Raw genomic sequence first — 25,525 nt, 5'->3', positions numbered from 1 at the left:
AGTAAGTGGGTAATCATAGAAGGAAGTTGGTGATAAAGGAGAAAGTTGGTGATAAAAGAGGAAGTTGGTGATAAAGGAGGAAATTGGTGATAAAAGAGGAAGTGAGTGATCATGGAAGGAAGTGGGTGATCATGGAAAGAAGTGGGTGATCATAGAAGGAAGTTGGTGATAAAGGATGAAGTGAATGATCATGGAAGAAGTGAGTGGATGGTTAGTTAATTATGGAATTAGAGGTGATGATTATACCTAAAACAAATCAGATTTTTATATAATATAAGTGTGGATTTTTTGGACAATGGAGAGCCATAATTTTGTGAGAAATAGAGAAAAGTAGTGTCAGTCCCGTGCACACAGTCACTACATGACCATGAAATTCATGCTCAACCACCATTAGATATAAATTCAAGAGTTGAAAATAAAATAACTTAATTTTAAAAAGATTCTCCTCACCCTTAGATTTATATCTAATGGTGGTTGAGCATGAATTCTACGGCCAGTAGTGAACGAGATTGAAAGTAGTGTAGTTAAATCTCAACTAAAAAGATGAGATCTAGTTGTGATAGAATAATGTGTTGCTTCTCGCTTGCTCCTTCATAAAATTAGCTGGAAAATGCATGGCACCACTAAAAGTGGTGGTGCTCCGCCATAATAGTACCGCTAAAAGTGGTGGTTCTCGGAAAATTGACGGAATTTCACATTCTTTTTTTTTGTCAAGATATTATACAAAATATGGAAATGAATTAGTCTAAATTAAATTAAACACATAGAATAAATAAATTCTCTGTTTTTATAATATATGAGAATTAGATCCAATATATAACGAGTTTGATTTCTTATTTTTAATTTATTACAAATAAAAGAAATTTTGTGTGATGTAATGATATTTTATTTTATTTTTTTTTAATTTAAAATTTAAAAAATTTAATTTCATGTTAACTAAACCAGCTCGATTAAAGTTCAATCTCATTTAATAAAATAAACCAGAACTCAGCTTAAGTTTTTTTAAAACATAACAGAGTTTGAATATAAAACATAAAAATCAAATTTTGACCTAATTCAAATTTAATTAAATAAAAACGAACTAAACATAAACTACATACCTCGAAGAAAGCTAATAAAAATATATTAAAATATGTAAAGTGGAAAATTGGTCGGGTTGCCTGTATGGAAAGAAAAAATAGACAGCCTGTCGCGCCACTTCTCCTCTCTGTCCGTATATATGGTCGGCGTCCGAGTCGGTATATAACTCTCCATCTTCTCCTCTTCCTCCAATTTCAAACCCCCCACAATTTTCACCCCCCAAAAATCCCCCACTCTCAATTCTCCCTTCCCAACACTGTCGCCTACAACCACCATGGCCTCCGCCGTCAAGCAAGAAATCCCCGAACTCGCCAAAACCGCCGCGATTCCCACCGCGCCGATCGACATCAGCAGCGACAGTGAGAGCAGCAGCAACTCCGTCGAGTCCTCCGACATCGAAGACGACCTCGCCACCACCGCCTTCATCGAGTCCATCACATGCAAGTCCAGAAACGAACGTAACTCCGACGATTCATCTCCTCCCCCGGCGAAGAAACCGAAACGCGGCGGCGCGACCGCGCTAGGGTTTCAACAAGACTTGCCTGTCACGGCGGATGTGCCGCTGACGATGGCGCGGGTTCTGCCGGACTCAACTTGCGTGAAGCAGAAGATTGGCCAAAATAGTAATAAAACGATGACTGTTAATAGTAATAATAATCAAGAAGGTAATTCGGTTTTACGGGGATGCAAGCAGTTCTGGAAAGCCGGGGATTATGAAGGCGACAAGGACAAGAACGATTCTAATTCTGGGTTTTCTACTGGTAAATTTTCGCAGGCTTGCTATGTATTCGATCATTTTTCTGTAAGAAATTAGAATTTATGTCGTGTTTTTTTAGTGATTTGATTATATTTCGTGATGGCGCAATTTGCAGTTGGGATGGATCATGCTAGAATTCACCCCAAGTTTCTGCATTCGAATGCCACTAGTCACAAATGGGCGCTGGGAGGTAGGTTGTGTTGTCTCTCAAGTGCTGAATGAGGTTTATCATACAATGTCAAGGACGGTTTGTGATCTTTTTTCTCTTTGCAGCTTTCGCGGAGTTGCTAGACAATTCTTTAGATGAGGTAATTAAACTTATCTTTTATATGTTTCGATGCATTCCGCGTATGGACTTATCCTAGTAGGGAATTTGGTTTATTCTACTGCATGTTCAACGAGTATTTGTGTTTGGCCAGGTCTGCAATGGAGCCACTTATGCTAATATCGACATGTTGAAAAACAAAAAGGATGGGAGTTTGATGCTTGTCGTGGAAGGTATTTGACTACATCTAATATTACTTTGTTGTCATGAAACTGTGGCGTGATGTTTGTGCTATTACTTTTCCAATCGAATTTTAGAATTCCCAAATTTATTTGCTATTTGTGAGAAACATCACTCTTTGCACTTCAAACAAATCATTAATGATTGGTTTCTGTATAACTTGCTGACTGCAGATAATGGTGGTGGAATGACTCCTGATAAAATGAGACAGTGCATGTCTCTTGGCTATTCAGCTAAAAGCAAAATGGCAAATACAATTGGTCAATGTGAGATGCTTTTTTTTTTTAACAAGTAGTATAACAAGGAAGATTGTTAGACTAATAATTTTTCTGTTGTTCTCATAATTTGTGTTAGATGGAAATGGATTTAAGACTAGTACTATGCGATTAGGAGCAGATGTTATAGTGTTCTCTCGGTGTCAGGGGATCAATGGAACAAGGTTTGTCTTACACTCTTACTCCTAGGTTGTCTTTGTCTAAATATCACTTGAAAAATCTGTCAGGGGATCAATGAAATGGATCAATTCATGAATAGCTGGCCTTGTGTATGATTCTAACGCCACTTGCTGAAGTAGTAGAGACTTCCTCTCTGTTTTTATACCTACATTCAGCTCGTTCATACTTGTATAATTGCAAACATGAAAAGTAATCAACTCATCCTTTTCTCTCAGCCCAACACAGACTATTGGATTGCTATCTTACACTTTTCTGAGGGCTACTGGGAAAGAAGATATAGTGGTTCCCACGGTAAGAATTTTTTGGGTACATAGTGATACGATTTTTACTGGTTCGGATTTTTGACTGCTCTCATATTGAAGTAATTATAGTTAGTTTAAGCGTTCTGGATAAAAGTTAAGAAACATGACTTTTTTTTCCTTATCAAATCTGTGATCGATCACTGTAGTTAATCAGCCAAGGATTTTCCATCTGTCATCTGCTGCATTTCTGGACAAAAGTTAAGAAACAGGAATTTTTTCCTTATCGAATCTATGATTACTGTAGTTAATCAGGCAGCGATATACTTAAGATTGGAACAGCAATACTTATCGACAGCAACATTAGAGACTGATATAAATTGGTTTCACACAGAAACTTCTGTGGCTTTTCTCATATTGTGTATGACTTTATTTCTTTCTTTCCTTTTATTGTAAGATTGACTATGAGAAAAGTGGTAAAGGTTGGAACAAGATGATGCGGGCTTCTACAGATGATTGGACAAGAAATTTAGAAACCATTGTGCAGTGGTCTCCTTATGCAAGTGAAGAAGATCTTCTGCAGCAAGTAATTAGCTCTCTTCATTTTCTTTAAGATATATTTTCCGACATTTTATTTTCGTACAGCTAGTTTCATTTGACTTGTTCTTATTGTTGGCATGCATGATCTGACTGTGTATGACAGAGAAATCCAATTTAGTGTATATGTGTATTCTTTTTCAATATTTTGCTAATAAGGGTGTCCTCTTCTATATTTCCATGACTTGTTAGTGCTTGGCTTGATCCCTTATTGCTAACAGCTGCATCTACCAGTATATAAGGGTTAAACCCCTAATCTCTTAATGTACAAGTATTGTAGAAGTTAAAAATTGCTGGCATTCTAGGCATATGTGCAGGAATATGTATCAGAATCTAGTCACTGAAGTTGTGCTAGTATCACTTTATCCTTTGCGTGCAATATTTTTGGCCGAACATCGGATGTGTTTTATGTTTTATATTTACTGTTTCTTGGTTTATTACAAGTTACTGCTTTTGTTAGCTATATCTTTTGTACGAAAACTAGTTAATTTTGTCTATATAATGACATGTTGTTCTTGTGCTTTGCCAAATTGCAGTTCAAGTTATTTAGAGGGCATGGCACGCTGATTGTAATATACAACCTTTGGGAGGATGATGAAGGTCATCTGGAACTTGATTTTGATACTGATCCCCATGTGCGTTTGACTCTGTTTTACTGATTACCTTATTTTCTGCATTATGTGAAGTCAAAAAGGGCACTGCAGCTTAGATATGAAGTCTTACTTTTCATGTTTGGAATCACAGGACATTCAAATTAGAGGAGTCAACAGGGACGAGAAGAGCATTCAGATGTCTAAACAATATCCAAACTCTAGACACTTCTTAACTTATCGACATTCATTGAGGGTAGGTGTATAGTTAGTATACATTCAACTGACATTGAATTTATCATTCCATGCTATGTAAACTGTTTTTGAAAAAGATAGCTTCTCATAGGAACTCACTAACAATCATGGTTTTTAATTCATTTTGCCAGAGTTATGCATCAATTCTCTATCTTAGGCTTCCAGCTCACTTTAGAATCATTCTGCGGGGGCAAGATATCAAACATCACAATATAGTGAATGACATGATGATGACAAAGGTGGTGACGTACAAACCTCTAATTCTTCCCGAGGGAATGGCAAAAGATTCAAATGTAATTTTTGAAGACAGAATCCGCATTAGGTTTACTTTGTTTTGAATGTATCAAAGTCCTGATGTTTCTCTTCTTTCTACAGATGGTTGCCAAAGTGACTCTTGGCTTTGTGAAGGATGCACATTCTCATATTGATATCCAAGGGTTTAATGTTTATCATAAAAACAGACTGATAAAGGTAATTGCCACCTTTTTTCTTTAAACAAACAATTTTATCATGTTTAAATTCAGAGCGTCGTTGAGAGAATACAATCTTGATGTTACTTGTTGTGACTCCGAATTATTCTAGGTTATACTGGATTATTCATGACAATGAACTGTTAGAATGTCCAATGAGTTCCTTGTTTTTTTTCCCTGAAGACGTGTGATGTCCTTGTTTGGTTTTTGTAAACTGACTTGGAAATGACACGTATTTTTGTAATTTTCAGTTACTAATGGACCCAAAATTCTCCATTCTTGCTTCTCTTGAAAGTTTCTAATTTTATTTTTCATTGTGGTAGCCTTTTTGGCGTGTTTGGAATGCTGCAGGCAGTGATGGTCGTGGAGTTATAGGTATATTATCATAGTTTCCAAACTTTATATTTTGAATACATTGTAGTGGTGTATTTGGCATGCAGTGTTAATCGATGTTACTCCATTCCAATCACTCTTTTGGTAATAGGTGTGTTGGAAGCTAATTTTGTTGAACCAGCTCATGACAAACAAGGCTTTGAGAGGACAAATGTCCTTCAAAGACTTGAGCAACGATTGATTGGCATGCAGAAAGAGTTCTGGTTAGTTACATTCTTTCTTCATGTCATTTCAGTACCTTGAGGTTGTGACTTCGATTTACAGGATCCTCTTTTACCAGGTCTAAAAATTGCCATGCTATTGGCTATGCTCCAAGAAGACGTACCAGTGACTTTCCAGAGAGAGATTCTTCAGTGTCTGATAAAGAGAAATCACCCACAAATCAGAATGGTCATGCTTCTAGTAGTAGAGGGTATAAGAGAAAAACAAGTAAAAAATTTGAAAAAGGATCATCGCCTGTGAATACTTCAAGTGAAGATGGCAACTGTAATGAGGCTTTGCATTCTTCCATTAAACCTCAGCAAGATCATGCCTCTGACTCAAGGGGGGTTCACATACCTTTGAAAGTATGTCTCCGTATTACTTCACAATTATGGTTTATTTGCTGCTGTAGATTTTTCGGTCATTTATAGCTGCACATATAAGTGGTATGATGAATTTCCTTGCATTAGACGCTTCTGGTTTTAAGTGTAGGAATTCTATATCAACTTTTCAAGTTTCAAGATATTCAAATTACCAAAGAACTGATATGCTTGAACATAGAAATGGTTTGCGTGGTGTTTGTTTATTCCTCGTGCTTATGTTTCCTCCCCGTTAGCAGGTGGTTGATACAAATGGAGAAGAACTAGTTATAATGGACCAAGTAACTGAGCGTTCGATTATGTTGAGAACAGATTCATCAGTTGTGGAAAGGTGGTGTCAGCAGTTCTGTGAAATTCAACTCTCTTATTCCTGTTTGCTGTTTGTTTGTGCCAATTGGTTATTTGAAATGTCTATATTGTCTTTCAGATTGGAGGAGGCTATAAATGATCTCAGTCATGAAAGAGATAGCTGTAAATCTCTTAAAATTGAAGTAAGTGCACAGTTTGTTTTTTTGTTGGTTTGGTTGGGTTATTGCTTTTTAAATAGTTAGCATCAAAACTTTTCTGCACTCTATAAAACATGCTGGACCAAGGTCATCTCTTTGTTGAGCAGCCTGAATGTCCTCGCACATATTCTACATACTACTTTAATACTATTGCTGGACTTATTTTAATTTGCTTCTTAGTGATATTTTATAGCCGGGTGTGGTCCGTGGTAGCTCCAGTCTTATTACTATTACTGCAAACCATTCGCATCAACTGAATTTAATGACTTACTAGATATGTAACTAGTACTTATCAATAAATAGAATGGAGGATGGGACAATAGTTTTCAACTTTTCATTGACATCTGGTATGCAGTCTTCTAAACTTTAATAATCATGATTTTAATACAAACCAGCTTGAGAAGGCAAATGAAAGAATATCAGAGTTGGAAAAAGAGCAAGAAGCACTGATTCAGGTACTAGTGGAAGAAAAGACGGAAAGAGAACAGGAGGAAGAGCGACTCAGGAAAAGCCTAACGGTAAGGGATTGATGAAGTCCTACCAATAATTTAGCATTAAGGATTGTGCATTGTATAAGTGATTTTCTTTCTTTTCTGGTTGCAGAAGGCTTCTAATACCATTGATGAGCTGCTCCAGAAGGTGAGACAGTTAGAAGGAAGGACGACAGTGGCCTGCAAAGTTGAAAAAGAATGAAAAGCTAACAGTATGAGCCTCTAGATTTCAACCATATCAGAATGGTATTTGTACAGACAGTAGAAAGGTTTTGATGACTAGAAACCTTTGCTTCCCTTGGAAACCATTGCAGAATATGTGCAGTTAGAAATTAGAAATGGAAGTGGCAACACCTTGTATGCATCATTGTTTTGCAGCATGATATGGTTTTTGAAGTTATCCATGGTGTGCAGAGAACTAATTGTATAGCTAGATCAACTCTGTCCTGTGGTTTAACTTTTCTGGTTGAATCATGCTTTTGCAATATCCAATATTTTTTTAGCATAATCCTGCTCAGAAATATGTTGGTTGCTAACAATTTTACTTTCAGCTTCACAAATATATCATGATTCTCTAGTTTATACAAGTAAAATATGTAGCAATTGCTATATATGGTGAGACTTGAAACTATGGTTATTGACCTGTATATGTTGTACATCTCATACATAAACAAATCATGTATTTAACATGGTTATTGACTACAGATAGTGAGACTTGAAACTATGGGTTTTCAGGGCTATGAGGAGGGGATGGAGGAAGATATGGTATCCAGGTTCTGGGGTCTCTGAGATTGAAGCCTGGTGGGGGAGGAGGTGGAGGAAAGACAGAAGGGATGTATGGTATCCAAGTTTTTGGGTCTCCTAAATTAAATGGAGGTGGAGTGTTTGGGGCCAAAGGATTTGGGGATGGAAAAGGAGGTAGACTTGGGAATGGGAATGGCAAAGATGGAGGGAATGGAAACGATGGAAATGGGGACAAAGAAGGTAGAGGTGGAAGAGGAGGGAATGGGAATTGAGGCAGAGGAGGCCATGGGAATCCATAGAATGGTGGGAAGTAAGGGAGAAAAAACTTGGAGGAGTTAAAAGAACTTGCTAATTCTTCCTCCTTCCTATTGCCACAGAGGGTAAGATTCTTCTTTGGTGGCCTGTAACTCAAGGCATTCATGCTGTAAATGCAGATGTTATCTTGTTTTGACTTGACTGAAATCTCATCTGCTGTGGTTCTTAAACCAGGAACATTGCAAGCTTTGGATGAGCTCCCTATCAAACTTGCTTGGCACATTGACTTGATTGACACACCACTTAAGCAGTTAATCTCATCAACAGAAGGTATCTCCAGTTTGTACACTCCATACTTGTTTGTGGTTTTGTTCACTGAAAAATTCATATCCTCTGTGGCTTTGGCTGACCTCCCTCTGAACTTGCATTGTATCACAACATCCACACCTAGTAACAGAAATCACTTTCTTTAATCTTACAAAGGATAAAATGTTAGCTAATCACTTATTGCTACTAGTGACTGAATGAGTTGAGTACCTGGGAGAAAGTAGCTGCTTCTGGAAAATGTGTTTCTTGAACAAGTATCACAATAAACAGCTCCCACAACGGTGATCCGAGCGGTTGGTGTTTTTGGTTGATGAGCTAACGGAGCAATGGGGTGACTGAGAAAACATATGAGAAGAAGAAGATGTAAAATGACTGTATCCATGGGAGAGGTACCAAATAAGCTTCTAACAAAGCATATAATGGTTACTTCATTCTGTGCATCTATAGCTATATCATATAAGTAGAGGTTCATTAACCATTCATGGAGACTATCATTATAATGATCCCGTGAGCTTCTGGTGTTAGGACCCCAACTGTGACCAGAGAGGTGAAAATGCTTATCTATTCACAAGAAAACAAAGGCATGTGAAGAACCTTTTGCCAGATTGTCAGGGAAGAGGGACATGGTGGGACTTTCATTACATCTGTAGCAAACTAACTGGTAGTGGAAATTTAACAAGAGGGCTGTGTGCTTTTCTAGTTTTCTGGATTGAAAAAATAAAAATAAAAAAAGCTCCATGAGTTTAAGGACTTAGTTGCTTGGAGACATGAGGGGGACTCTTGGTTTTGGGACACCGAGGGGTTGGAGCTCCCCTCATTTGGTCATTTAGAACCCACTAGAACTAGATAACTGACAATGCTCTGCTCTCCATAGTTAGTATACAGAGTGTTTTGGACATACTTCTCTTATGTGATCTTGACTACATTAGTTTATAATCTTTGAAACCCTAACAAGTTTTGTAGTGTTCTTAACAAGTTAAATGATTGGTCATAGTCTTGTCTTGTATTAAGAAGTGTGGCTACAACATGCATTAGATGTACTTCTTGGATTAACTGTCCTATTACCAGTGTATTGAACTGTTTTCAAATAAGGTGCTTAATAGTTAATCCATCTTATTAGGCAATGAAAACGATATGCCTTTACTAGTTTGGTAATATTCGACTAATTTGAGTTTTCCTCTCTGGAATGTATATGGTTCTGTACCGTATGGATCCCCTTATTCTTACATGTTTCTGGTTACACAATAGCTTCCATGTCTTGATCAAATAGGGAAATATAAATTTGAAGAGAGCAAACGCCCAGATTAATACAAACATGCCCGCTACTAAACACCATCTTCCACTTGCCTTGTTCTTCAAACTTATGAGTAATTCACTACGAATAAATCAGACGTAATGTCACTAGTTGGGCCTTTGGTGTTTTTATTGGGTATCTATTTCTTTGGGCTTTTGCCGTGTTTATTCGGTATTTCATTTCCGTCCTCCGAGCTCTAGAAGTAAGTTTCCACCCATCATGCCTTTAGTAATGATGGATGTATAAATCAAATTTGGGATTCATATTGACGTAGATAAAATTTTCCTTGTTACTGTTAAAGGAATACGTAAATGACATCCCGCATACAAATAAGAGATAACAATAAAAAAAAACCCAACTCTACAAGGCGTAAAGCGTGACCGGACTTCAACAAAACACGGTAAGTGACAGCTTGTGAGTCATTATGGTGTGTACCGTGCGTGTGCTTATTTTTAAAAACTTGAAACAAAGAATACGAAAATTGGTTTAAAATTCCTCTTTGAGTATAAAAAACTTACATCTGGCAGCTCAAAGCTTTAGACTCATCACCGTTAGAAAAGGCACAATAACGCTCGTTGACATCATCAGCAACCCATTTTGGAAGCTACACTTAGGAATATTAGCCTTTTCTCACATTATTAATTTCTCAACTGCATATTGGATCGATGTGTTCAACAGAATAAGCATTAGCCGCAAAACTATTTGGCATCATAGGACTTATAGAACATTTAAACATTTTCTGTTGTCTACGCAGGCCATAAGTCTCAGGAGCCAACTACTATGATAAATGTCTTCCCACTCTCTATGACGTGGCGATCAGTTATTAGCTCTCAAGGTATATACACATTCGGGCATAACCCCACATCACTGGCATCATACTGTTCCTAAATTCCCATCATCATCACCATCATCATCATATCTATGTGCTTCTGGAAAGCACAGTGCAGCTGCAGAACCAACAACCCCACTAGTTCCGGACATGACTCTTCCTTAACACTGGAATTACCTCTCTACCCTCACACTCGACAGCATGCCATTTCGTGGTGATTATATATGGTTGGCAAAATTTTAGGAATTTATGTACACGATCTTTTAAAATATAAACTTACGTACGTGACATTTCAAGTTTGACTTAATATGCATACACCACGTTGTTAGTCTACATGCCATTACGTATAGAACTAAGGGCATAATAGATTTTGCAATGACAGTGTTTCTTTATTTGACTATATCTCTTACTAACTGTCCAAAGCAATTCTGGGGGGAAGACTGAAGAAGGCAATTCTTTCTCTGGCGACCTTCCTCATACTTCTAACTCCGCTACCAAGTAACTTCTGGGCCATTTGAAATCCACCACAATTAGGAATTATGTATGGGTTTGAATTCAGTTGGGTGCTTGAGAAGTTTATGAACAAAGGGTGGTGGTGGTGATTGCACGCTCCACTGTGCAAGTAGGAGAGAGAGATAGAGAGACTAGTTTGGTGGATTAATTTCTAGCAGAGGGACTCGAGCTTGGTGCGCGGAGGTGATTTGAACTCCTTTCTCAAGAACTCATTTGATTTATGGAGTTCTAGGCGTCATCGTGACTTTGGAATTCAAGTATGACCCCTTTCGTATTTTCTGAGTTTAATTAGTGGATTAATTGAAGGAGTTCAACGTCGATTGGGTTAGATAGTTTTTGGGTTAATTTGCTGAATCTTTTGATAAAGATGGATTTGAACTTAGTTGGTAAAGTTAGACTTGATCAGTTGATTCAAGCATCCCCACCTTTGTGAAAGGATCCGCCCCTGCTTGATTGATATCTACCTACAAATTTCTAAGGATACTGGGTAATTTTCAAACCTCAAAGAAAGGGTCTGTATGTGGTGTACAGTGCCGGCCCTGGGTAAGCCCAAGAGGCATGGGCCTACAGTCCCAAATTTTTGAGGGCCCAATTTTTTTTATAGTATATATAACGAAAAGAAAAACAAAAAGGATCTGGTTTGGTTTTCGGCTTTTTGCGTTTCATCTCCTCTCACCTTTTCGGCTTTTCATAGTTGTGTGCCCACTGCCCAGGCTCCATCAGTTGTCTTCATTGATGAGTTGGATACTGTTGGAAGGGAGCATGGTTTGATCAAGGGTTCTAGTGGACAAGATTCCAAGATCATGATGTTACTCTTAACTAGGTTGGTTATAAATGAATGATTGAACTTTTTACTCATTTTTTATTTTATTTATATTTTGTAGCTAATAGCTTAAAATTGTTGAATGGTATCTTGATGCTCCAGCTCCTTGTTTGCTCAGATGGATTTGAAGGAATAGGGAAAGTCATCACTATTGCTTCCACAAATAGACCAGACATTTTAGATCCAGCCCTAGTCAGACCTGGACGTTTTGATCAGAAGATATTTATTTTCTTACAAGGTAAATACTTTCTCAATTATTTCTTGTTTTCAATACTTTAATTTCATAAGATTGGACATTGCTTTAATTGAAATTGTGAATACAGTAAATCCTAACATAGTACTGTGTTTTCTAAAAGTTTGGAAATGTAAGAATGGATTGAATGCTTATTATGGTTTGTAATTTTACATAATTATTAGATATCTATTCTCTCTAATGATTTGCTATTGATTTACTATTTTTCGTTTAACAATGATGAATATCGTCTTATTAACTATTGATCATAACTCATAAGTTATAATTGGATGAGTAATATTAATCAATTGGAAAGTTATAATGTTAGATCAGTTAGTTTGTTTGGTTTGCATAAGTGTCATATATATTGAGTTATTTGAGTAGTCTTATTAAGTTATTATCTTTTTGTATTTTTGAATCAGATTGCTATATAATGGCTCCAAATAGAATTAAAAGTCAACTATCATGGTCTCAAAAAAAAAAGAGGAGGCAACAAAGAGCTGCATTAGATCAACGTGAAGCCGGATCTTTCGAGAGGTTTCTTGAGAGAAAAACTAAACAAGTGCACATTGATACTAATGTGAATATATATGACAATGAGAATGAGCAGGAGAACAATGAGATTGAGCATGAGAACAATCAGAATGAGAATGTTGATGGTAGTGGTAACATGGACAAGCCAAATCTTTTAGAGAATGAGGAACAAATAGTTATAGCTGAAGATGATCAACAAGATGCATGTGATGATATTAATATGCAAGAGGAAGAAAGAAATTATACTGAACATGTTCAACAAGATGCAAGAGGTAATAGTGATATGGAAGATGCAGGTGAAAATATTGATATGCAAGAGGAAGATGATCAACATGGTTCAAGTGCAACATTTGATTTCTCATTCGATATTGATGATCTAGGAAATTGGGAGAAGATGGAACAGAATTCCAGAGATTTTATAGTTGAAAGAGGTCCTAAAAGAGAAAGTAATTTCACCTATCCAGATGATCACAAGGGAAGACGTTTTAGTTCTAATCATTATTATCGTGTCTTACCTAATGGTGAAAAGAAGAACAGGAGGTGGTTGGTGTACTCGATTACTTTGGACAAGGTATTTTGTTTTTGTTGCAAATTGTTCAGGAAAGATCATAACAAGACTTTGTTGGGCCAACTTGGTAATGAAGGATTGAATGATTGGAAAAATGTTAGGGCAAGACTTGCAAGCCATGAAAGAAATAAGCATCACCTCAGTTGCTTTACTAGCTGGATTGAATTGGAAATAAGATTGAAAAAGAATGCAACAATTGATCAGGGGTTGGAAGAACAAATCAAGAAGGAGAGAGAGCATTGGAGACAAGTACTACTGAGGATCCTAGCAGTTGTGAAAAGTCTTGCCAAAAATAATTTGCCATTTCGTGGGAATAATGAGAAACTGTGTGAAGAGAACAATGAAGTTTTTTTACAAGTGATTGAGATGATCTCTGAGTTTGATCCAGTGATGCATGAACATGTTAGACGTGTTTTGAAGAAAGAAACTCATTACCATTACTTGAGTCACAAGATCCAAAACGAAATGATTCAGCTCCTAGCAAATGAGGTGAAAGCTTCTATTGTTGCAACTATTAAAGAAGCAAAGTATTTTTCTGTTATACTTGATTGCACTCCAGATGCTAGTCATGGGGAGCAAATGTCTCTTATTGGCCGATGTGTAAATGTTACAGCAAGTCCTATTGTGGTGAGAGAATTCTTTTTGGGATTTTTGAAGGTGAATGATACAACAGGACTTGGACTATTTAATGAGCTTACAAATGCACTTGACAGTCATACACTTAATATTGGTGATATACGAGGACAAGGATATGACAACGGATCTAACATGAGAGGAAAGCACAAGGGTGTTCAGAGTAGACTTCTAGAGGTAAATTCTAGAGCATTTTTTACACCTTGTGGTTGTCATAGCTTGAACCTTGCAATATGTGATATGGTTAACTGTAATCCTAAAGCTGATTATTTTTTCGGAGTGCTACAACGGATATATTCATTCTTCTCATCTTCGACAAAGCGATGGCATGTTTTTAGGGATTATGTGGATGGGCTCAGTCTTAAACCATTGTCTGAAACACGATGGGAGAGTCGTGTTGATAGTGTAAAAGCATTTAGATATCAAGCTCCTAAAATAAGAGATGCTTTAAAGTGCTTGGAAAAAGATGGTGATGATTCTAAAACAAGGTCTACTGCTCAATGCATGGCAACATATGAAATGGATTTTGAATTCTTGTTGGGGATGGTTATTTGGTATGATTTGAAATATGCTATCAATATTGTGAGTAAATTTCTCCAAACTGAAGACATGCATATTGATGTTGCTATTGAAGAATTGGAGAAACTTATGTCATTTATCCAAAAGTACAGAGAAACTGGATTTGATGAGGCCTTAGTTATAGCTAAAGAAATTGCAAGTGAGATGGAAATTGAAGTTGCATTTCGTGAAAAAAGAAATACTCGAAAAAAAAGGCATTTTGATGAAAGTGATAGTGAAGATGAGGTGACACCATCAGCGTTAGAATCATTCAAGGTCAGTTACTTTCTTTGTACAATTGATCAAGCATTTTCTTCACTTCAAAGTAGGTTTGAGCAATTTAAGAAATATGAAGAAGATTTTGGATTTTTATTCAAGTTGGAGAAATTGAAATATGTAGATAATAATAGTTTGAGGGACTATTGTATGAATCTTGAAAAATTGTTAAAAGATGGTGATGTCTCTGATGTTAATGGAAATGACTTATTCGATGAATTGAACTACTTAAGAAGAGCTATACCAAAAGAAGCAAAGAGGGCAGTTGATGTATTGAACTATTTGAAGCAAAGGGATGAGTGTTACCCAAATGCTTGGGTTGCTTACAGAATTCTACTAACCATACATGTTACTGTTGCCTCTGCTGAGAGAAGTTTTTCAAAATTAAAGTTGATCAAATCCTATCTTCGGTCAACTATGTCACAGGAAAGATTGCTAGAATATTAGAATATATATGAGGAGCTTTGCTTGTCATAATTTTTGATGTAGGGAGGCCTATTAAGCTAATTGAAGGTCAGGGTGTTTTCCTCTGTGTGAATCTGCAAATGGTAGAAGTGTAGAACTGCTGGAAGAGAGAGGCGCCCGGACTATGGAGAGAGAGGGCTGAGTGCTTTCATTTGCAGTGATCAAATTACCCTCCTAATTATGGTTGAACTAACGGCGTTATATGTCGTATATGTAAATTGAGTCGAATTTAAAATATCATGTACCGAAGTTCGTGTTTTGAAACTTGGTGTACTGAAATTCATAGTGGTTAGTGGTTCTTACTTCATATACTGTTTGTAAATTTTTGCCTATATGGTTGGATATATACGTTGCACACAAACGAAATCAAGAGTTCAAGACTATCATAAAATTAAGATAATTTTCATTCATGTATTTCAACTACATCATGAAGGTACAGTAGCTTCATAACCTGCTTCTACTTCTTTTTAGACATGTAAATAAAGTGATGATCAGAGCCAGAGTGCCCCAGCCTCCTTGAGAAGTGGCACCAGGGAGCCATTGATATGGGAAGCCATTACTCGGTCCATGGCACCTATCAACTTTCCGCCGACGAACACCACCGGAACTGCCGACGAGCTTCCGAGCAGCCTCATGAGAGCCCTCTCGATCTCCTTCCCTCTCGGGTCTTGGTCAAGCTCGTACACCGTCGGATTCACCCCCATTCCGCAGAAGAGCCTCTTTAAGGCGTGGCACATACAACAGCTGCTCACACTGAATATCACCACCGCGCTCTTCGATACCAGCCTCCCCACTCGCTCTAGAGGGTCCGCCATGTGCATGCTTCTCATTGGCATGTAGTAACCCCATGACTCTGCTTGGTAGTGCTCCGTTTGGTATTGCATTTTCGCTTGTAAATCACAAGTTAACTAAACCCAAAGAAATCAAAAGAAGAAAGAAGGCAAAAAGCTGTAGCTGAAGAAGAACTGAAGAAGTGCAAGAAGAAGGTGCTTTGCTGGGGATACGAGTTGTAGAAGAAGCAAAGTGCAGGAAGGGTTTATATAGGGAACGGGGGAAGGATAATACGGTAATAATGCAATGAGTCTAGGGTTTTGTGACTTTGTCTGTTGCTGTCGCAGCGCATGCTAGGATTCTCACTGGAAAATGAGATTCTTGTCTGTACTACAACGTACATGGACGTACACGTAGACGGAATACACAGGCACAGTGAATACTAAAGCTTCAAGAACTGGTGGAAGTGGCGCGTGTCAGCTGTGTAAGGCGGCGAGTGGTGTATTTGTCGACGGTAGAACACTTTGCTTTTCAGGTTTGAGACATTAGTTACAGGCTTTGACAGGAGGCAGAGGGATTAGACGGCTGGGTTGGTCCTCGTTGTCGGGTCCGTGTGGGTCCGAAAATACGGAAGTCTTTTGCTTCTGACGTGACCATTACGCGCATGGCTTTGTGGTCAGTCCTTTTATTCATATCGATTGGAGAAGATGACGTTGACCAACAAAATAAATGAAATAAATATTGGGGAGAGGACAAACGTGACGATGATCAACGGTTAATATTTTTTGGGTTTGACAGTTTGACCTTTGTAAAAAGCGGAAGCAACATCATGGGCATGCATGCAACGTTCAATTTCCTTTTGGAGAGCTTGTAACTCGTTAATTACTGATAGTTTTTAAACTAATCCTTGTCGATCTTACGAAGAAGATGTGACTTTTCTTATAGAACTGATTTCTCTTTTGAAAGATATACATAGGATTTGGTTAATAACCAATAATGGATCGAGAACGGTTACTAGGATATGGGATTAACAAAACGCAGTCTAGCTCAGACATCTCACTCGAAGTTTTGAATTGATTTAAGAAAGTGGTTAGAATAGGACAATAGGTGCTTGATATTCAATTCTTGAGGCTCATTCATATTCAATTATGTACGAAACATAAGTTTATATATAATGGTTTTTGTAAAAGAAAATATATGTTACCTTCGACTGTGGGAATACCTTGCAGTTCCGGTTGTGGACTGCACTCCGCTCGTGCACGTGAGTACCCATGAGCATTAGGGCCCTGAAAGGGACAAGTATTTGCTGTGAATAAAAAAAAATATGTGTAAAACTAAGACCCACGACCTTCATCAAATGTACATTGTGCTAACTTGATTCATTCATTTATAATCCTCACCATGAACCTCAAATATTGCTCTATTACCAAGGACGTAGCTACACACGGGCTACGTTGGGCTGTAACTCATCTCAAATTACTAAAAACTTGTCTTTCTAGCTAAATTTTAGTGTTAAAATTTAAATTTGAAATATTAGCCCACCCTAAATTTCTATATATAATTCATAAATAGTCGTAATTTTTTTTCTAACCAAACCCATTATAAAATCCTGGCCCCGCCATTGTCTATTACTGAAATGCGTACTGGGTCTCTAATTTGGTATTTGATGAACCGTCCGTAGTTGCTTTTTCTGTATTTCAATTGAAACTTGACCAAAAGAACTCGATCGTCTAAATGCTCGGCTGTTGAACTCTAAGTATACACAAGGTGCAATAGCGTGATTAAGTTACTTTTCCGAAAACCGGGTGATTTGTCGTGCATTTGATATGGAGAGGTCGAGAGGAATATGGACGTACACACTGAAGCGGAGAAAAGCTGAATTGATATGGTAGGAAAATTAAAGACCAAGGAAGGGGCATATGATTTACACTATTTTTAGTAGCATGTACAACTAAAGCTAAGACAAATTAAGCAGTTACAGAGAGAGAGAGAGAGAGAGAGAGAGAGAGAGAGGTTTAGGCGTGGCCAGCAATCGGGCGGCGGGAACAGTTTGCTCCGAGTACCAGAGATCGACAAACTTGTGGGGATTCGTGGTTAATTCAACGGGTTTGGGTTTGGGTTTCGGTCGATCTAGGCAAAGAATAGGAGTACTGTACGTATCTAAGCTAGGGCCGACCATTAACGTACGTACCCTTGTCTTTTTAGTGTTTATAGGTCTTCTCCCACGGTGCATGTTTGTCAATTCGGGGGTAACGGTGCAACCGCAGTGGCCGGTCACCGTTAAGAGCCAGCTTGGGAACAAGAAGCAGCAACTTGCACTCCATTACTCGGTCACCTTACCAAAACTCCGAAACTAGTTGTTACAAAGTGCTGAACTAGAGTAAACAATTGAAATGAAACCTGAATTATCGTGAAAAAATATTTTTTTTGTACATATGAATTTTTATTAGTGCATTATTACTCAATATAATACTTTCGTTAGTTTATTTGTTAAATTGATAACGTGACATATATTTTGACTTTTTTTACCAAATAAGTAATTGGCAAAACAATAATTTTAAAATTAATTTTGTTATTATTGCTAAATAAATATATATACTAAAACTTGTGTTATGTTTTGTGATACAAGAGTTGATTTTCATCTTAAAATTACAAATTTCATTAAAACAATACTGTAAATAAATTTACAAATAATATATGTACAATTTATCAAGTCCACCAAATTTTTAATCAATTTGGTGAATTTTGGAGGAAACAAAAAATTAGGGAGACAAGATATAAAGAATTTTGTGTATAGACCATCTTGTGTTTCTAAATACATGTCACGTCATCAATTTAACGGAAAAATTAACATATGTACCAAATTTGGTAACAGTACAATAATTCAAATATCATTTCAGGTAATAAAAATTTGTATGTATCAAAAAGTATTTTTCACAATAATTCAGATATCATTTTGGATTTTTACTATACAAAGTAATCTACAGAGTTGTATGTGACTAGGTGGATTTTTACTATACAAAGTAATCTACAATTGTCCTCTCTCATAGCAATCCCGGGCCAATTGGGAATAACACTATTACTAGAAGTATAAGAAGTGCAAAAAATTATATCTGAGAGACTGAGGTCGATATTGCTAGTGTACAAAAGGATTCCTAGAAGCCCGTTCATCCGTGCCGCTTAATTATTAGTGAGCTTACGTACATACGATCGATTTCAATTGCCTTGTGTAATAAAAATATGGTTTGATCCGTTTTCTGTTAACAAACTGTTGAAATGAAAAAAAATATTCACAAAGCCAATTGTCTTATTTTCAACCGAATAATAAGCAAGGGACATGCTTCTCGTTCAAAATGGAGTGAAAATGGCCAACTGAATATTTACCTCCCATATCCAAAGTTCAAAAGTGATCCAAATATATGGATGGTAAATTGTAAAAGAGAAACCGTCGAGATTAATTGGTTGGATTTTTTCCATCATAATATTTGATCAAGGTCAAGCTGATATAGTCAATTCAAAAAGTCTCAGTCAGTTGCAACGAAGGCCTATTTACATGGCCTACATGATCAAATCGATTTAATTGATTTGAAATTCAAATTGGAGTAATCCTTTCATCCAATGATTCCCGTCTCATCCTCACTCTGTCATATACGAGTGGTTGACACAAAACAAAAGGAAGGACGTAGAGGGGAGAGAGACAGAAAGATAAAAAAACGAACAGAAAAATAAACACAGAGCCAAAGAGAAAACGCAGCGGAGGAGAAAGAAGAATGACTACATGTATATAGATCTGCCATCCATGTGATACAAGCCTCTTCATTTAATCTTTATCACCATGCATGTACCGGCCTTTAATAGGTCCCCTGGTGATTTGTTATGCTTGTTGACGGCCAGAGTCATCACGCACTTACGCCCTCAAATGCTCTAATACTTGACGCACCGGATCCATCGATCAAAGCTTGTTGCAAAACAAAAGAGACTATTCATGAACAACCTCATGTAGGATCCTCAGTCCGAAGCAATAGATAATACGGCCGTTCATGAACGACCAAAGTCTTAATGCAATTTCGGTTGTTATAATACCATTGGAACGAAAGGCCGTTCAAGAACGACCTAGTTTCAATGCTAAAATATGTGCAGAAGCGCTGTTATGCTGTCGAAATTTCTGAAAATGATTTAGTCAACTACCTCCTCATGACATTGCTCCACAAGTTTCATAACAATGCAAACGGACCTGGACTCAAACCTTGTAAATCAATAAACAAAACATGAGTAATGAAAGTTAATTAAATGGCAAGGTCCCAGCCGTCCAAAAGCAAAGGAAGCAAAATTAATTAAACTTTGCTTTCTCTCTTTCGAAACGGTGGAGGAGGTGTCTTCAATGCTTATGAGCTCGGACATGTGGGTGGCTTGGCCTTGATCAAAATCAAGGCATGTCTCATATTTCTGTCTATGGCAAAATGACAATGACATCAATGGCGGCAACATACGTAATTGATATTATCAACTTTGCTGAAGCGGTGGAATTGCAGAGGTATCAATATTGATCATCTGGCATATTACATTTGAGGAAGACGTCAAGCTAATGGTGTACTCCATGCACAAAAGACAGAAAAACTAATTGATTAAGCAATGGTCATTTGAGATGGCAAACTCATATTCTGAAAGCATGTAATGTAACGACCCTAAAATTTCGAGTATAAAAACTCAAAATTCCAAAGTCGTGAAACACCAAATAATCTCAATGAATCGAAATCATTTAAAATGTCACAGCGGATCATCTCTGAGTTTAAAATACAACTCAGTCAAACCGATTATTACAAACCAAATTATAATTCGACATTATAACAAATGGAAATGTATAATCCTCACAAGAAAGTCGCACAAAATCCTCACACAAGCTGGAACAAAAAATCTTCAAGTCCTCTGAGCAGTCCGTCAATTCCCGTTAATCCACACATGCGGAGTATCCACTACACCATCGAATTGGTGCACCGGGATTGTAAACACAAACCCGGTAAGCTTTACAGCTCGTATGAGTAAAATGAAAATATAACTCGCATATCAATATATACGAAAATCCACAAATCAACAAATATAAATGCACTCATGAGTCAATGGACAGCCCATCTGGTTGTCCCAAAAATATATGAAATGAAAGCACTCATGAGAAATCGGGAAACCCATCTGGTTACCCAAATACATTTATAATACGGGTACTAATGAATGCTGATACACATCTGTTACCCCTCACGTAGTACACCGCCGATATTGTGCAACCACCTGCTACCCAACATCCAAAAATATGAGTACTCATGAGCCGATAACCACCTGTTACCCCACATGCAGTACTCCGGCAAACAGACTAGAGCTCTAACTGTATCGTAACTTTCACCCGGTCAAAGACTAGGTTCCGACTTGTCAACACGTACAATAATCTCACATCATATTGTACAAAAATCAAGTCCGAAGACAAATTAACATTTTAACAATCTCCATGTTAAAATCACGTACAATAATCACACCTCATATTGTACAAATCAAAACCACATGTTTGATATATAATCTCGTCATCAAAATGACATCATCACGATAAAATCATAACGGTATATTATATAGCGAACTATATATATTTGTACCTATTTACCATTTATACAATATATATATAATCCGCTATATCCTATACATGTCATATTTCATAAACACGTCCGAAGACAAAACGTTTTAACCAACACCATGTTAATATTATGTACAATAATCACACCGCATATTGTACAAATTAAATTACATGCTCAATATATAATTCTCGTCATCGAAATGACCAATTCCAATGAATTCATAATAGTATATAATATAGCGAACTATATATATATATATATGTACTTATTACCATTTATACAATATATATATATAATCCATTATATCGTATACGTGTCATAATTCAATATTAAATCTCTTGCAAAAATCTTGAATCTCCGCAAGGGTAGATTCGTAAATATGTGAGATTTTACTCACCTCATCAACTCGAGCGTAATTCCACAATTTCCGAAGGTAATTCCTTTCTTTGATTTATCGATCACCTTGAAAAGATAAGAAAAGAATTTAGAAACGTTTCGTAAACCATTAAATGCCGAAACAGTAATAATCAGTTACTGTTCAGCAATTTCTGGTTTTACGAATTTACTGTTCACTGAGTATTATTCACATATTCACCATTTTTATGTATTATTGTACAAATACACATCCGTTACGTATTCTTGTACGAGTACATACTATTTACGTATTTTTGTACGTATAAATACTATTCAAATGTAAATACTGTCTCTGTAAATATTAATTACTGATTTACCCTTCTGAAATTACTTTTTACATTTACCTTACGTAAATAAAATTTACTTTTACTGTACGTAATTTACTTTTTACATTTATCGTACGTAAAAATAAAATTTTACAATTTACTGTGCCGAAGTTACTGTTCACGCGCCGCCGCACGTGGCGGCGCGTGGCGCTCACGCGCCACTCACTGTGGCAGCGCGTGGGGCCCACACGCCAACACACCAACCAAGGCGCGTATGACGCCACCGCCGCCCTAAATCTCTTCTCCTTCCTTCCCACGGCGTCACACCGTGCCTAGCCACCTCCACGCGTTCACACGCGCCGCCTAAGGCGGTGGTATCCCCAAATATCCTCCTCCTCCTCCGATTCTCTCCCAAACTTCATCAAATCGATCCCAAAATCATCCACACACATCACAACATCAAATTAAATGCATTCCTTACCCGTACGTTGCCCTAAAATGGTCGGAGAACTCAAGATGTTTGGCGGAGTCGAGATCGTGCGATCTGCGATTTGGGCAATGCGAATCGAGCTCCGGTCGCACCGTTGGTGGCTCTGGAAGTCAGGAGCGACGGAGAGGATGAGCGCCGAGGTCTGCGTTGTCGGGTGCGGAGCATGCGGAGGCGAGAATCGTAGGAGGCTCGGTTGTGGCTCGCTGCTTCACGACGACGAGGTGGGGCATTATGGGCTCGGGGTTCGACACGGAGGTCCTTGTGACGTCGTGTGGCGTGGCGGTGAGGACCACATCGTTCCGTCTGAGGAGATCGTCAGAGGCGATCTGAGGGAGAGGTGAGTTTGGGGGGGAAAAAGAAAGTCGCGATGGGTGAGAGAGAGAGAGAGAGAGAGAGAGAGAGAGAGGGGGGGGAGGCGGATGAAGGGTTTCCAGAAATGGAAACCCTAATCCCTAAAATGTTCTATTTATACCCATCTCCAAAATCGGAAACGACATTCCGTCGTTAATAACTTTTGCGTCCAACGTCCGATTCGTACGCATGACATGTCCACGAACTCGTATCGACGAGCTCTACGACTTTCGTGATGGAAGATTTCACAAACGATCGACGGAGTAAAAGTTGATATTCCCGTCACGGAAACGTAATGTTTTTCTAAATAAACTTTACGATAACGTTTCCGTTCACGATATGCCACTTCGCGAAGCATACAAAATTCGTTTAAATAAATTTCACAAATTTATGAACTTAAAACAAACCAATATTCACTCCGAAAAATCGAGTTATTACAAAGCATATGCAGATTGATATATGCGCATTTTGCAAAATGATTGTGGAAACAAAATACCTAAAGCAAATATCATGATCAGTTGGTTTTTATCTTCAAGTTAGGCATGACATAAAACCGGCGGTCATTGGATATCTAGAGCAATTAAAAGCAGGCTCATCATACGATTCTGGTTCATTGGGACTCCTATAAAATAAATGGAAGCAAGCCCACTTGACAAGTGTCACTAAATTCCGAGGCCCGTCGCAAAGTCCGGCAAGTACTCTACCAAATTGGGTGTCTAAATGTCAGTATAAAACCAAAACCTTTTTTCGAATTATGACCGGTTTGGTCCCTCTCGAGGGTACGTAGGCAATCTAGCGACCCACTAGATGCAACTACATGTCTAAACAAAATTTCTGACCTCACCAGTTAAATTCGGCTAGTCCCAAATGCATCATTGATTGTAGTCACATTCGCCCAACACCAAAAAAGCAGAAACACTCCCAAATCACAAACAAAATCCAAATCAAATCCATGGGCTCTAAACCCGCATCCTAAACACAAAATTAAATCACTGGTTCGCTTACACCAAATTGGTCCCAAAACACTACTCTCATTTCAAAATCATAGGCTTTTCAATATGTCATTCACGCATTAGAACTCTTGAACTACAAATGGCTTGATCTCTCTCCCAGAGTACGTATGCAACCCATTCAAATTTTCAAGTGCAACTGCAAAAACAAACAAACACATATCTCATATATTTGGTTTCTTAATAAATGGAATCAAATGGTATTTTCCTACAAACAAAAGATTGTAATTAAGAGACACATTCTGTCTTGAATGAGTCAAACTTGAAATAATTAAAACTATATTCACGATATGAATATGAGTGAAATTATTTGGGTGATGTCACACTCCAGGATCATTTCCGGTCACAAAATGCAGCAGTAATCGCCATAGTCCTAAGTTAGTACCAATCGATACGGGAACCTACGCATCCACAACGCCAACTTACGACTACAAGGCTATGAGGATAAGTAAATAATAGTAAATTCAGGATAAACGTAAATGAAGCTCAATTTACTGAATGAATACGAATAAGCAGAATGTAGCAAATAAAATAAAAGTTCAAGTATGACAAGAAAAAATGACATCATCACAATAAATACGGACCAAATGGAACAACTGCACGACTAAAATGCAAAGTAATAGAGTACGCGTCATGCGATTGTTGAAGTAGAAACGAAGATTGGGTAAATAAGAAGTCACACCGGAAGCTGGTTCCTTGGTATCGAAAGTGAACCACGAGCGATGCAACGCCAATAGCACCTAATCCAAATCCTCGCGAATCGGCTGCCAGGTACCTGAAAAGTAGGGGTGAACACTCGTCCTTCGCTAACCCAATGCGGGTGAGACGACCTAATCGTAGTTAAGTTTGAAAACCATTTATATATACATATATATATATATATATATATAATATATAACAATATATATAGACTGTTAGCGTAAAAACACGTAACGAAAGTCGAACCGAGACTATAACAACTCTCGTAAAGTTTAGAGCAAGTCAAGTAAAAACATGCAGATGTAAAATATGGGACAAGACTCGAAATATCAAATACGCCGATGGGGTATATATCCAACCCGACAGGCTCTAAGGTTCGCCTTCAGGCGAACCGAGAGCCAATAGTGTACAAAGGTGCAAGACATCAAGACACAATTATCACCATAGTATTAAGCCACACGGTGCCAGACATCAGGACAACGAAATCACCGTGGGTAAATCATGAAGCCCGGACATCAGGACGCGGGATGCACCTACAATAATAAAGCATGTGGTGCCTGACATCAGTACACATAATCACCAACTTATAATTATGCATAAAATAAAAGGGTTAGTCTCGACACATAACGACTAAAGTAAAATGCAAATGAATACAAGCATGCGATAAAAGACATATAACATATACATTTATCCACTTCAAAACTCAAACTTGCCGAAAATGGGTTGCATGTCGGTTCTACGGGCACCATCGAAGAGAGGAGAGGGAGAGGATCGCCGTAAGGGTGGTCTCGAGACGAGGCAAGGAGTCGCCGAACGGCAGTGGTGCAGCCGGGAGAAGGCTGCAGCTACTGCCTCTGTTTTGTAACATATGAGAGAGAGAAAAGAAGGCACGGGGTGAGGAAGAGAAAGGGAGGGAGAAAGAAAGAAAGAAGAAAA

General features: G+C 37.8%; 3 protein-coding genes, 1 long non-coding RNA gene and 1 pseudogene across 4 annotated transcripts; 3 read left to right on the top strand and 2 right to left on the bottom strand.

Annotated features, from left to right (window-relative positions):
• The first annotated feature begins 1,292 nt into the window (after positions 1–1,292).
• Positions 1,293–7,179, top strand: LOC126789847 (protein MICRORCHIDIA 7-like). The gene is made up of 19 exons (XM_050515909.1): positions 1,293–1,841; positions 1,953–2,027; positions 2,111–2,145; positions 2,257–2,335; positions 2,516–2,608; positions 2,697–2,781; positions 3,013–3,088; positions 3,494–3,622; positions 4,170–4,268; positions 4,378–4,479; positions 4,610–4,771; positions 4,854–4,949; positions 5,272–5,323; positions 5,433–5,544; positions 5,622–5,907; positions 6,162–6,253; positions 6,350–6,413; positions 6,824–6,946; positions 7,032–7,179. Exons 1-19 carry the CDS (start codon positions 1,355–1,357, stop codon positions 7,119–7,121), a joined length of 2,337 nt encoding a protein of 778 aa, XP_050371866.1. The 5' UTR covers positions 1,293–1,354; the 3' UTR covers positions 7,122–7,179.
• Positions 7,180–7,636: 457 nt separating this feature from the next.
• LOC126789857 (uncharacterized) lies at positions 7,637–8,777 on the bottom strand. Its single transcript, XM_050515925.1, has 2 exons — positions 8,456–8,777; positions 7,637–8,365 (listed from the first exon to the last, which is right to left on the bottom strand). The coding sequence occupies exons 1-2, from the start codon at positions 8,715–8,717 to the stop codon at positions 7,641–7,643; spliced, it is 987 nt and encodes a 328-aa protein (XP_050371882.1). The 5' UTR covers positions 8,718–8,777; the 3' UTR covers positions 7,637–7,640.
• On the top strand, positions 7,898–8,910 carry LOC126789876 (uncharacterized). The gene is made up of 4 exons (XR_007671632.1): positions 7,898–8,043; positions 8,153–8,248; positions 8,436–8,634; positions 8,771–8,910. It is a non-coding gene; the product is annotated as an uncharacterized LOC126789876 (long non-coding RNA).
• Positions 8,911–14,316: 5,406 nt separating this feature from the next.
• LOC126792349 (uncharacterized) lies at positions 14,317–14,963 on the top strand (annotated as a pseudogene).
• Positions 14,964–15,450: 487 nt separating this feature from the next.
• Positions 15,451–15,915, bottom strand: LOC126789872 (glutaredoxin-C1-like). Its single transcript, XM_050515940.1, has one exon. It carries the CDS (start codon positions 15,852–15,854, stop codon positions 15,462–15,464), a length of 393 nt encoding a protein of 130 aa, XP_050371897.1. The 5' UTR covers positions 15,855–15,915; the 3' UTR covers positions 15,451–15,461.
• Between the last annotated feature and the right edge of the window lie 9,610 nt (positions 15,916–25,525).

The sequence above is a fragment of the Argentina anserina genome, chromosome 4 (genome assembly GCF_933775445.1).
Source record: "Argentina anserina chromosome 4, drPotAnse1.1, whole genome shotgun sequence".
In the NCBI taxonomy this organism is placed as follows: domain Eukaryota; kingdom Viridiplantae; phylum Streptophyta; class Magnoliopsida; order Rosales; family Rosaceae; genus Argentina; species Argentina anserina.
The sequence above is the reverse complement of the archived record's forward strand: the minus strand, read 5'-3'. Positions and strand labels throughout refer to the sequence as shown.